Raw genomic sequence first — 12,771 nt, forward strand, 5'->3', positions numbered from 1 at the left:
TTTACTAATGCCAAATAAAATGTGACAAAGACAACTATATTACTCATGAAATATTTATTAATGAAATATTTCAGAAATTAATTTGAAACTTTATCAAATTAGGCTTCATCAAAGCAGCAACACACTCATTTAAACCAGACAGGTCACAAAATAAAAAATTGTGGAGGATCAGGCTTTGGTGGTCGGCTCCCATCTCGGCGCACAGCTGGGAGAAGAGGCGAGATTTCAGGGGCCTTGATTTGATGTCATTCACCATCTGCACAGCCTGATTCAGCACCTCAGTCAACTCCGGGGTCATGGTTTTGGCAACTAATGCCTCTCTATGCAAAATGCAGTGGTTTGTCACGATATGTGGGTTTTGTGCTCTCACCTTAGCAATAAATCCTTTCACTCTCCCCGTCATGCTTGCCGCACAAGACTGACGCACATATTCCAGGTCAGACTGTTCTCTTTTAAATAGTTATTAGTTACCCTGAATATTTCTTCTCCCGTAGTATGGCTTTCCATTTCTTTACAAAAGAAAAACGTCTCTTTGATAGAGTCAGCATCAACATATCTGACGTTTGCCAGAAGTTGGGCAGCCCCACTTATGTCAGTAGATTCGTCTATTTGTAGGGAAAATCTGCCGCTCGCCTGCAGTGCCATAAGACAGGTAACTTTCATGATACAGTCTGCTGACAGTTTTTTTCCTCTTTTCTTTCGGTGGTGGGTTGTCGGCAGTCTCTGGTGGTTGGTGGTTTGCTCCGCACAAGAAAGCGCTCCATTTTCCCTCTTGCGTGTTTCTCCGTTTTAATGTTGTCCTTCAGCCTTCGATGTGTCACGGTCTTATAATTCCCACCTGAAACTGCGTTAACAGCGAAATATGGGGTTCTGTGAGGATCTTTTTTAAAAGAATTGTTTTTAGGTATAGAGTTTGCCTCTGTATTATGAAATGAGTGCATACAAAGTACTGATATAGTAAATTAAAAAATAATTATTTTTGTGTAGTTGTATATTGCAATAATAACGTATGGTTGTCACAAAATCACACGGCACACCCGGACTTGCCTCACGGCACACCAGTGTGCCGCGGCACACCGTTTGGGAACCACTGATCTAGAGAATTGGAATGGCACTTATCATGGCTGCCACTGAGGTACTTCCGGGTCATTTCACTCCGTTAGGAAGGTTCCTAAGCTAAATGGACTATTCGACTTCAGCCTGGATATATCTATATGGGATTTCCCTGAACATGGCGCACTGAAATCTATTTCCGGGTCACTACCGGAGGACCGAGGAGTCGAGGAGTCGAGGAGTTGAGGAGACGGAAATTAGATAAATGGGAAAGGTCTTTAGTTTTGAGCCTTACTGACCATTTATATTTGTATTTGGTTTTATTTGTACTAATTCCTGCGGCAGTAGTTTTTTGCCCCCTGGTGCCCAAACATTTAAATTACTCATGCAAGCTACGATCCTTTGTGAGACATCGTTGACGTTCCATATTCATACATGTTGAAAGAACTCAGAACTTTTACTGGCGTAAAAGTAGTAAGTGGATATTACATACATAAATTACAAGAATGTAAGGTTTCAAACTGTTTTATTGTCATACACTGAAATAAATGTAATAATAATTGATTCATGTTAAAAGTATATCCTCCTGCTATGATGGTTACAAAAAGTTAAAGAATAACAATTACAAATAATGACATTATTACTGGATGAGTTCATAAACAATTTCAATAATGGTCAGGCCCTAATTCACTGAGCCGAGGAGCAAAGGAAAAAGTATAATAATCCAGCAGCTGAGGGAGCAGGAACAAACAATGAATGATGGCTGGAGAATCATCTACACCACAGTATCACAGCTTCAGTCATATTCAGCGTCTTTGCTTAACCTGGGCCCTTCAACAAATGGACGTATGTTCTTCTGAACCTGGAGCTGAAAACAAACAGGAGAATCCATCATTATATTATGCATTCAAAATATTTTGAATCAGAAAATGTTTTTGAAAAAACAAGTCATAAAGTAATGAGTCAGCAATTTACCAATTATGGTTCCCTTGTCTTGAAGTCAATTTATTTGAATATGTTTGTTAAGAAGCATGAAATAAGTTCTGTGGTTAACACAAGCTTAACGTTTTGTTCTATGGCATAAAATATGTCAGTAAATCCCCCACTGGTGAATGTCTGAAGCTGCTAAATCTTGTAAAAATGCCAGTTTCTAACAAGTGACTGAATGAGACTACTAAATGTCATCACCAGGCTTGGAATTTCATCATTTTAGGGGCAAGGCCATTTGGCCTTTGGTGTCACACATTGTTTTAAGGCACAAAGGCCACATGCCAGGGCACAAAGGCCATTGAGGGAAACATTTGGATTTGGAGCTTACAAATAAATAACTTCACTTTCTGATAAGAAAAACACACGAATGACATGGAAAACAAATCACTTTTTTAATATCAATAATGTCAAACATTACATCATCATATAGGCCTATGTCTCCTTAGTATTCCCGTATATAAAATGAAAGACTCGACTTTGAAAAAATTAGTGTTTGGTATGTTTTCTATCTACTACTTCTCCCATTCACAAATCCGAAATCAAATCAAAAAACCAAAAATTCTATTAATATGTAACAAATATATTCAATTTCAGAGCAGAAGAAACAGCCTTCAAGGGTCAAACTCTGCACATAAATCATTCAGCAGTGCACAGTGAAGCTCAAACAATCAACTGTATGAACAAGCAATACTTTGAAATGCAAAAGTCTGTGTGTGTGTGTGTGCGTGTGTTTAAAAGGTTTTTCGCTTGCCGTCTTGTCTGCACACTTGTCAAAGCATTAATTCATGGTTTTTACTAACCGTTATCAGTATTTAGTTACTTCGGCATCATTTTGAAACGTGTATTACAATTAAATCACGGTAAAATATGTTAATTTTGTTGTAGTTGGTTTCTACCACAGTATTTACATGGATATAAGCCCCGCCCCCTCTCCAGCGCGTCCTGTTTGAATGACAGGAGTAAACACAGATGACAGCCGCGGTGAAACTCCAGCGATTAGAGCAATGCGAATATTCGCATTGCGTCCGTTGTGAACGCAGCATAATGCAGTTCAGAGACCAGACTACTGCTCTGACGCTTTTAAAGCAACTTCGAGATTTTAACAGTGTGAGGGGCACAAAGGCCATGGTGGCCGTAGGACACAATTATTTGTTGGGCATAACGGCCAGACCGAGGGGCAACGACGGCCATGGCCGTCATGGCCGCCGTGAAATTCCTACCCTGGTCATCACGCATGACAATAGCGACATTTAGTTTAGCTGTGGTGATGCGCAGACATGACTGAAGTAGTTTGTTTATAGCCTAATCATTTAGTTGCAAAAATGGTCTTATTTTCTGCAATAATTCTAAATCCAATGGAAAGATCCCTAATTATTTGTCGAGGGAGCCCTTGCCATGTTAACTTCCGGGTTGGCCTAGAAAAATCTATCATTACTGCACCACTCCATTAAGGAAGACTTTAACATCCCCATTACTTGATGATAAAGATATATATATATGTTTTAAAGGTACCTTTGCTCCCTCCAGCATGTGAGGGTCTTTCTGAAGTGCATTGTTCAGTCCTTCCTCTGTCGCGAATCCAACCCAACAGAAGCCTTTGTGGAACCCTGTTTCTTTATGCTGGTGAAACACACGCAATCCAGTAAGAAATTGCAGGGATGCTCAGAATGAAACCAAACGTGTTGATCTGTGGGATGGGTAACTCTCTGCATTTTGAAAACCATACTGAAGAAATTATGAAACTCATGGCTGCCTGTAAAGACTTAACATTTAAACATCTAATATGTCTACATTTGAATAGTAATAAATGGATAGGAAAAATGTTCATTAGTAACAAATGGTTTCCTTCAGTAGTACAATTTCAAGAAGTTGTCTGTAGTTACATTCATCTGTTCATTACATTCATCTATTTTGTCATTGCAAACTACAAGACTACAACCAAAACAAAGCTGCTTACAACCAGTGCTGCAAACAGAATCAAAGTTGCATATGGATATACAGAAATCAACTAATGTGCAGCATGAGCAATAAACTAATTGGTAGAAGAGGGGTGAAGCTGGGATATGAAAGGGATGGATAGACCCAATCAATATATTAACAGTAAATATTACATTCTAATGCTGTGGCAACTTACAAATGGAAGCAGACACTTCTTCACAGGACCAAACTGTGCAAAGTACTCCCTCATCTCCTCTGAAAAATAATAAGGAACATCACATGTTTTCAGCAAATTACAAAAACCTTTAATTTAACAAATCATGTTTTGAGGCTTGAACTACAAAGAATGCTACAGTATTATTGAAGCGTGTAATTTGAATTTCTTTTTTATCAGGGTCAGTTTTTCAAGCACACCTAGCTTAAACTACTCTAGTCTGATATAACGATCCTGCACTAACTAGAGCCTTAATTAAGAACAGTGTTGCTGAAACTGATTTACACGGAGACGATACGGGTCGTATCCGCTACAGTTCTCTATCATATAGACCAGGGGTCGACAACAGGCGGACCGCGGTCCGGACCCGGACCTATAATCAATACATTAATAGGGGATTTCAATTTTGACGGGGCGATTCTATTTTAACCGCTGCCGACAGGGGGCGAAAGAGACGAGTGAGCGATACAGGGAGAGAAACACAGAAGAAGAGACGAGAGAGCGGCAGAGAGAAGAGGAGAGGAAAGTGAGTGAAGAGAAGAGTTATCGATACAGGGAGGGAGAGAAGCGGAGGGGAGAGTGAACAGGCGTGTTAGCGGCAGACAGGGAGAGACAAATAATTACACATGGCGCTCTCCAAGAAGAGGAAAGTGGACAGTGAGAACAGAGCTTTTAACCCTGAGTGGACTCATTCATGTTCATCCTGCCCACTGGGAGCACAGAACCAGTGTGTCTCATTTGTTCAGAGACCGTGCCGCTCATTAAAAGTGCCAAAACGCCACTATGAGACAAAACACAAAGTGTTTGACCAAACATTCCCTCTCAAGTCAGAACTGAGGTCACAAAAAATAAGCAGTCTCAGAGCCCAATATGATCAGTCCACCAGGATCAAAATTAAAACTAATGGCGCGTTTCCACTACACGGCCTCGCTCGGCCCCGCTCGGTATGGCTGGGCCTCGTTAGGACTGGCTCACTTTATGGCGCATTTCCATTACAGTTTAGGAACTGGGGCAGTATCTATAGTAACGCAGTGTAGGCGGAGCCGTGACGTGATCTTCAGAGGACCCCAGAAAAACAACACAGCCGTTAGCTGTTAGCCCTCAGAGCTCACAGCTCCTTATATATGTTCAGAAACTAGACCAAAGTGAAACAAGTACAAACCACAGACTGCCTGTGTCATGGTGAATACAGTCGCTGCTTTATTTATGTCTGTATAGGCCGTTGTTGTGAGTGTGGACGGTCGGAGCATATACTGCGTTAGCTTAGCCAATCTCCATTTAGAAAACAAGCATTTTAAAAGGTTTTTCGCCTGCCGTCTGTCTGCAGATTTGACAAAGCATTAATTCATGGTTTTTACTAACCGGTATCAGTATGTTGTTACTTCGGCATCATTTTGAAACGTGTATTACAATTAAATCACGGTCAAATATGTCCATCTTGTTGTAGTTGTAGCCCCCTTGCCAGCGACGCTCTCTCTAGTTTAGCATACTCAGCCCGACTCAGCCTCGTTGTCTCTGGCCCTGGACCCACGATTTTATGAGGCCAGAAAAACTGTGAATTAGGACCCGCCGGCCGGTACTAGGCCAAGTGGAAATGCAACCAAAGACGGGCCGCTGACGTCACAGCCCTCTTAAACCGGGCTGCGCGCTGTAGTGGAAACGCGCCATAAATATGGTTCCAGGGCAGGCTAACCGAGGCTAACCAATGAGCACCTGCATGTGTGTATGAGAATGGCCCTGACACCATTTCAGCCCAGATTTAAACTCCTGGCAGGACAAGCTCAATTCTCGCACTGAATAAAAAAAAGTGAGTGAGGGACTGCAATATAAGAGGGAAAGAAAGAGAAACTTTAAAACTGTTCAATTGTTATGATGTGTAAAGACTGATATTGTTCTATAATCGGCTGAAACTGTTAGGTCATGATGTGAAACGGTTAACAAAGAAAAAGGGAAACTCAAGCTGCTGCTACACTTTTATTTATCTAAAATTAAGCACTTTTAAGATGCACATATTTTCAAAAGCTATTTTATTTATTTTCTCTATTTTATTTTTAAATGCAGCCAGAGAGGAACATTACACACATCCACAGTATTTACTGTATATCTGTATAGTTCAATGTTAATTGAGAATAAATATTGTTGTTTATGAATTGTACTTTTTTTATTTGATTGACAGTCAGTTGTTGATTACATGCAGACGTTGATAAAGCTACAGGCTACTTCAATATATATCACACTAATTCATAAAGCAACTTAGACATTTTGAAGTTCCGGACCTTTGCATGGAGAGATTTTCTCTAACTGGACCTCGTTGAATTTTAGTTGAATACCCATGATATAGACGGTTCGGCCACACGAGGCCGACAGGGAAACGCAGAAACGATAACGATAACGGGTCCCAAGGTGGGTAGATCTGCAGACGCAACGCTCTGGGGGGCCAAACGGCTCTGTGATTACGCCCAATACGATTATACGATCATTTCCTGATAACGAAAATACTGACAGGCTGTCAGGAGAGGGGGAGGAAAAGAGAGACTCCGTATATTATTCTTATTTTATTATATAGAGTCGTTATTCATTTGTTTTCAAGCTCAATAAATAACAAAGAAGACCTTTGACGGGCACTTTTATAATTTTGTTCGGAAGATTTACATTACATGTTACTTGTTAGACGCTTTTATCCAAAGCGACTTACATACTCAATACTGTGGGCAATCCCCACAGGAGCACTTTGGGGTGAAGTGTCTCAGGGACACAACGACATGCTGACGCCACACGCACCCCGCACGGTCCCCTCGTCCCTTGGAAGAGGCGGAGAGGTGGGTGTTTTTCATCTGCTGGTGGACTACCGGGGAGATTTACAGCAGGAGCACACGCTTGCCTCGGGGAGGGAGAAAAAGAGCTAGAGCTTTTTTGATATTGAATTCGGTTAGTTTTCGTGGAGAACCGAAGAGTTTTCGTTTTGGGGGAGGGTGGGGGGGTCCGACTCACAGACTGACGGACAACTTCTCACTTCAACATTTTTTTAAAGGTCCCATGTCATGCTTTTCCGGTTACTACCCGTCCCCTTGTGTGTTATGAAGGTTTGTATGCATGTAAACGGTCTGCAGAGTCAAAAACCCTCAAAGTACACCCTGTTGCGAGTAAAACTCTAACAGTCTATGCTGCCCCAAAACGCCTTGTTGGAGATTTCTCATTTTCCATTGTTTACTTCCTGGGTACTGTGACGTGTGAATACCCAGAGGCCACACCCGCTGCCAGCATTTCACGAAACAAAGCTTCACAAACCTTTCAGCGATTCATGCCGGATATGTACAGCGTAGGGCACTGAAGAACGATGCTGTTCCTACTTTGTTTGGACCAGCGGGAGATTCGGGTACACAACCTGTAAGTATTCATTGTTGTTTGTGTATTTATGATGTTTAAAACAAACAAGGTATCTACCACGACTGTTTAAATGGGTAAACGTTTTTCGGGCTGCTAAGCCATTGCCAAGCCAGTGCTAACTGGGCTAACTAAGTTGCTAGCGTTTCCATATATCAACTCCAATGTTAGCAGATGGCCTTACATGTATCTCATAGCAGGAGAATGTCTGCATTCACACACAAAATACTCTAAGACAGTATACTCCGGGTGATTTACCGTACGGTCAGTCGCGAAACTTAATTACATTATAGTTGGCGTTCCTAGCGTGTATGCTACCGAGCTAAAAAAGAAGGCTACCAAGAGCTAGACATGAGTTTGCTAGGGAAAACATTGTTTTTATGCCAGCTACAATGAATGACTGAACGTAGCAGACTACCCGTATAAGATTGCAATTGTAAACATGTTCTTGCTAGCCTAATATGAACCACTAGCTGTTGTTCATAGTAGGTTGGCATATTACACTGAACAACTAGCGAACGTAGGTTAGCATATTAATCTAGCTGGCAAGCTAACAAACCTAAAACAACTAAGTTTCTCTAATATTTTGTGATTTGCATTTGATTTCGTCCAGCCAGATCAGGAAACTCCTGGCGTATCCGGCGGACAACACATGACGGGATGACCACTCTGATGCCTCGTCCTAAAAAGCCCCAGCACCAGCTTACAAAGCTGCGATAGGCAAGATGCCGAAAACGCCTATAAGGGGAGGAATGGATGATATACAGTGTATATATGTATATTTACACATGTTCATTTTGTACATTTCTAAAAATAAAGTTTGATGGAAATACTTAGTAGCCTTTCTTCCCTGAATGATTTGCTCCTATAACATATCATTGTTGATGTTCCGCTCAGGGCCGAAAAAAGCACTGTGTTAGACATGGGCGGAGCCTCTCTAGTGGTTGACTAATCAGAACAGAGTGGCCGAGCTGACCAATCGGAGCACACTGGGCTCACAGGGAGGGGGGGGGCAGGAGCTCCAACAAGCCGTTTAGGACAGAGAGTGAATACCGGTGAATACACATACTTTACAGAGATGTTGTATGAGAAACCAATGTGAGTTTGGAAAATTGCACAATATAAATCTATTTTAGTATACCTCAACAATGGAATTATGATCAGTAGAAATGACCATGACATGGGACCTTTAAGGAATCTAGACTGCAAAATAATTAAACAAGCGAGTGCCTGTTTTTCCTGGCCAAGGACAGGTTCCTTGAACACAACACGAGCGTAACGTGTCATCACGTGGTGTAGTGCTGACGGAGAGCACCGGAACCCCGCTCCAGCACTTCAAATATTGCAGTACCCATAAGGAGCCGTACACATGCCACAGTTTTTGCGTGGCTGTGTCTTTAGTTGTAAGCCCAGTGGCGATCTGTTTAAGAGGTTGCTTTTTCTTTGCACAGCACGAAAGAAAGGCGAAATGAATGGGCTGTGATTTTAGTTTTTTTAAGCAGAGGTTGAGTTCAATAATTTGTACGGCCCTCGGAGGATGTTGTAAAAATTGAAATGGCCCTTGAGAGGAAAAAGGTTCCCCACCCCTGGTGTAAATAATAATTAAAAAAACCTTGATTTATAACTTAACATCTCTGTCTCCTATTGATATGAGTATATTATAAAGAATAGCCAGTTCATTGAAGCATTATAGCACAGGCCTTTGTCAGATGGTATATTACGCTGTTTTTTTTCTGCTTGGAATAGTTCTCTCTTTTTTCACCATACGTGTGTTTGCATCCCTGATAATACATTTAGCTACTTTACAGATTTGGATGAATGATGTGAAATATAATCAAGTGTTAAATCAGACTTTAGTTCCACCTGGAGTAAATTCACAAGCTACCTGCAGTATACAAAGTCATTAAAATTAGCTGCACCTTTACCAGCTTTGATAACACTTTAATGATCAATAATTAAAAAACATATCATATATATTATTCTGAAATTGACCAATCTGCACAATTACTACTTTTACTTTTGGTACTTAAAGGATATTTTGATGATAATACTTTTGTGCTTTACTTGAGTAACATTTTGAATGCAGGACTTTTACTGTAACAGAGTATTCCTTCTCTCTGGTAATTCTACTTTTACTCAAGTGCAAAATATGAGTTCTTCTCCCCTCTCTGGTAAACTGCATGACTGTTTTATAAGACCAGTTTGAGCCTGTATCCCTCTCTTCTCTCTCGGATGTAGTCAAGCACCTGCTCAGACAGCATTCCCTCTCGCCTTCTCAGAGATGTTTTAGGATCAGTTGGAGCAAGTATTTTATTACTTATAAACACCTCTCTTAGCTCAGGATGTGTCCCAGCTGCCTTCAAACATGCCGTGGTTAAGCCACTACTTAAAAAGAAAAATCTCGACCCCTCCATTCTCGCAAATTTTAGGCCCATCTCCCAGCTACCTTTTTTATCAAAAGCCCTGGAGCGAGTAGTCTACGCCCAGCTGCAGTCTTTTTTAACCATGCATGGAATCCATGAAAAGTTCCAGTCTGGCTTCAAACCCATGCACAGCACTGAAACAGCCCTTTTAAGAGTTTTTAATGATCTGCTCCTAGCCGCCGACTCAGGTAGCCCAGCTGTCCTGGTGCTGTTAGACCTGACAGCTGCCTTTGACACTGTGGACCATAGCATCCTGTTGTCACGGCTTGAACAGTCCGCTGGCATCACAGGCTCTGCCCTTGCATGGTTCAGGTCCTACCTGACAGACCGTAGCTTCTCGGTACAGCTAGGTGCCTTCTCCTCTGCTAAAGCCCCTCTTACTTGTGGGGTTCCCCAAGGCTCGATTTTGGGCCCCATCCTTTTTCTACTGTACATACTGCCCCTAGGTTCAATTCTCACAAAACACAACATCCCCTTCCACTGCTACGCCGACGATGTACAGATCTATCTGCCACTCAATTCAAATGTAAACTCATTACAGCTATTGATGGACTGCTTAGCAGAGATCAAATCCTGGCTGAGCCAAAATTTCCTCAACCTCAATGAGAGCAAGACTGAGGTTATCTTTTTTGGACCCCAACCTCTAGCCTCCCAGGTTGATATTCTGGGCTCCCTCAAAAATAATATCCTCCCCTCTGTCACGAACCTTGGAGTGACCTTCAATAGCGCTTTTAAATTCGATAAGCAGGTCAGCAGCGTAGTCAAAACCTGCTTTTTTTAAATACGACTATTGGCCAAGACCAAGTCGTTTTTATCGTTTGAGGACCTGGAAAGGGTTATTAATGCCTTTGTTACCTCGAGGTTGGACTACTGCAACGCTCTGTACGTGGGTATGGACCAGGCGTCAATTAAACGCCTGCAGCTAGTCCAGAACGCAGCTGCACGTCTACTCACTGGCCACAAAAAGCGCGACCACATCATCCCAATTCTGGCCTCACTGCACTGGCTTCCAATTCGGTTCCGAATTGATTTTAAACTCCTTTTATTTGTTTTTAAAGCACTAAATGGGCTGGCTCCAGCCTATATAGCCGAACTCCTCCATCGCTACACCCCAACAAGAGCTTTAAGGTCTGCTGACCAGCTGTTGCTGATAGTGCCCAAGACCAGGCTCAAAACCCGAGGGCACCGAGCCTTCGCAGCAGCTGGCCCGAGGCTCTGGAACACTCTGCCCCTCCATGTGAGGTCGGCCCAGACCCTAGGGGTTTTTAAATCTACTCTTAAGACACACTTCTTCTCCCTGGCCTTTTAGTCAGAGCGGAGCACGATTCCTGACTTTTCCCTGTGTTTTTTTTTTTTTTTAAATATCTGTTGTAATTTATTGTCTTTTATTGTGATTATAGAAATGTGTTTTTATGTGATTGTAGTTATTACATGTACAGCACTTTGGCCCGACCAAAAATCGCTTTTAAATGTGCTTTATAAATAAACCTTGATTTGATTTGATTTGATTTGATAAGATGCCAATAGCATGAAAAAGCCAAGCTTGGACTGCAGACAGGTCCTGGTGTTAGCATGATGGAGCCCATGCTGTCTGCTAGCCTCACCAAACCACAGTATAGAACTAGTGATGTTACGTATTGTGCCGAGGCTTCGGAGCGTGTGTCGAGTAATCCCCGAAGCTTTTTGTGAAGCATGTATCGAGGCTTGTATCGTTTTGGGCCAGTGACGTCATCGATGACAAACGAAGCCTCGCTGCCTGTCGATACCACGTGACTGCTTCAGGAAGCGATTCAGGTTGAACCGTTGAACCACAACGCTCATAATACCCATGGATGTATAATAAGAACCATATCACCCCTTCTGTACCAGGGCCCGGTGGTGACACGATGGAATTAAAAGAACTCAGACCCTCACTTATATAGAGGTCGAAACATGTCATAAGTATAAATAGATATAAGCATAAATAAATGTAGGAATAAAAACATGAATAAATAAATGAATAAATATGGTGTAGTGTTTTCAGGGAGTTTCAGCGTGTGTGCTGTAGCTCAGCTGGAAAGCAGTTGACTCACGACCGCAGGGTCCCTGGTTCAACGACTGAACAATACATATTTTTTGTTGTTTATAAAAGCTACAGCTAAATGAGATAATGTAGTTAATAAATGTAGTCTTTGATATGGTTTAGCCTTTCTCAGGCTACAACATGGTTAAGTTTATGAATATTATTAAGGAATACAAATACCTCTTTGCAATGTTTACGAGCCTCCTTAGGCTTTTCAATCACAATAATTCAACTGGAATAAAAACAATATTGTTAACATGAACATATGATTTAATGTTCGTTGTTTAGAGTTATTCTAAGGCTTTACTCATTGGGAACTCGGTATGAGATAAAGCACACTGTTGAGATGTCCAATCTGCCTGTTTTACACACTTTGACCAACAGGGGGTTTGTGTTCAAATGAAGCCCATGATGAAGAGATGAACCCTTTTGCGAACCAATTGGCTGGAAAGCTTCAAAGCTTCAAAGCTTCATAAGGCTTCATCTCGCCATCACTATATAGAACCATGTTCGGAGTCACGTGAGTGGCTACACATGCATAACTATCTACGACTACTCATGTATAATTATTAGACAAATTGAATATGCTTACTGCCAGCTAGGCTCCATGGTATTTTAGACACGAAGAGCTCGAACACTTTCTTAGAGGGCGCCGCCATGTTGTTTCTGTCGGAAAGCTCCGTAAGTGACGTCTGAGGTGAAAGTTC

At 41.7% G+C, this 12,771-nt stretch overlaps 1 protein-coding gene across 1 annotated transcript; it reads right to left on the minus strand.

Annotated features, from left to right (window-relative positions):
- Positions 1-1,562: 1,562 nt before the first annotated feature.
- Positions 1,563-12,769, minus strand: LOC117494709 (SRA stem-loop-interacting RNA-binding protein, mitochondrial-like). The gene is made up of 4 exons (XM_034145654.1): positions 12,657-12,769; positions 4,178-4,236; positions 3,556-3,663; positions 1,563-1,921 (listed from the first exon to the last, which is right to left on the minus strand). Exons 1-4 carry the CDS (start codon positions 12,721-12,723, stop codon positions 1,850-1,852), a joined length of 306 nt encoding a protein of 101 aa, XP_034001545.1. The 5' UTR covers positions 12,724-12,769; the 3' UTR covers positions 1,563-1,849.
- Positions 12,770-12,771: the final 2 nt, after the last annotated feature.

This window comes from Trematomus bernacchii, unplaced genomic scaffold (genome assembly GCF_902827165.1).
Source record: "Trematomus bernacchii unplaced genomic scaffold, fTreBer1.1, whole genome shotgun sequence".
Lineage (NCBI taxonomy): Eukaryota > Metazoa > Chordata > Actinopteri > Perciformes > Nototheniidae > Trematomus > Trematomus bernacchii.

What these genes read in the sequence shown, in the direction of transcription:
- LOC117494709 (XM_034145654.1), bottom strand. Translation starts at nt 12,723, where the DNA reads ATGGCGGCGCCCTCTAAGAAAGTGTTCGAGCTCTTCGTGTCTAAAATA. An exon ending in AGAAGTGTCTGCTTCCATTT is followed by an intron (nt 3,664 to 4,177) that starts GTAAGTTGCCAC and finishes GTGTTTCACCAG; the next exon opens with CATAAAGAAACAGGGTTCCA. An exon ending in ACATGCTGGAGGGAGCAAAG is followed by an intron (nt 1,922 to 3,555) that starts GTACCTTTAAAA and finishes GTTTGTTTTCAG; the next exon opens with CTCCAGGTTCAGAAGAACAT.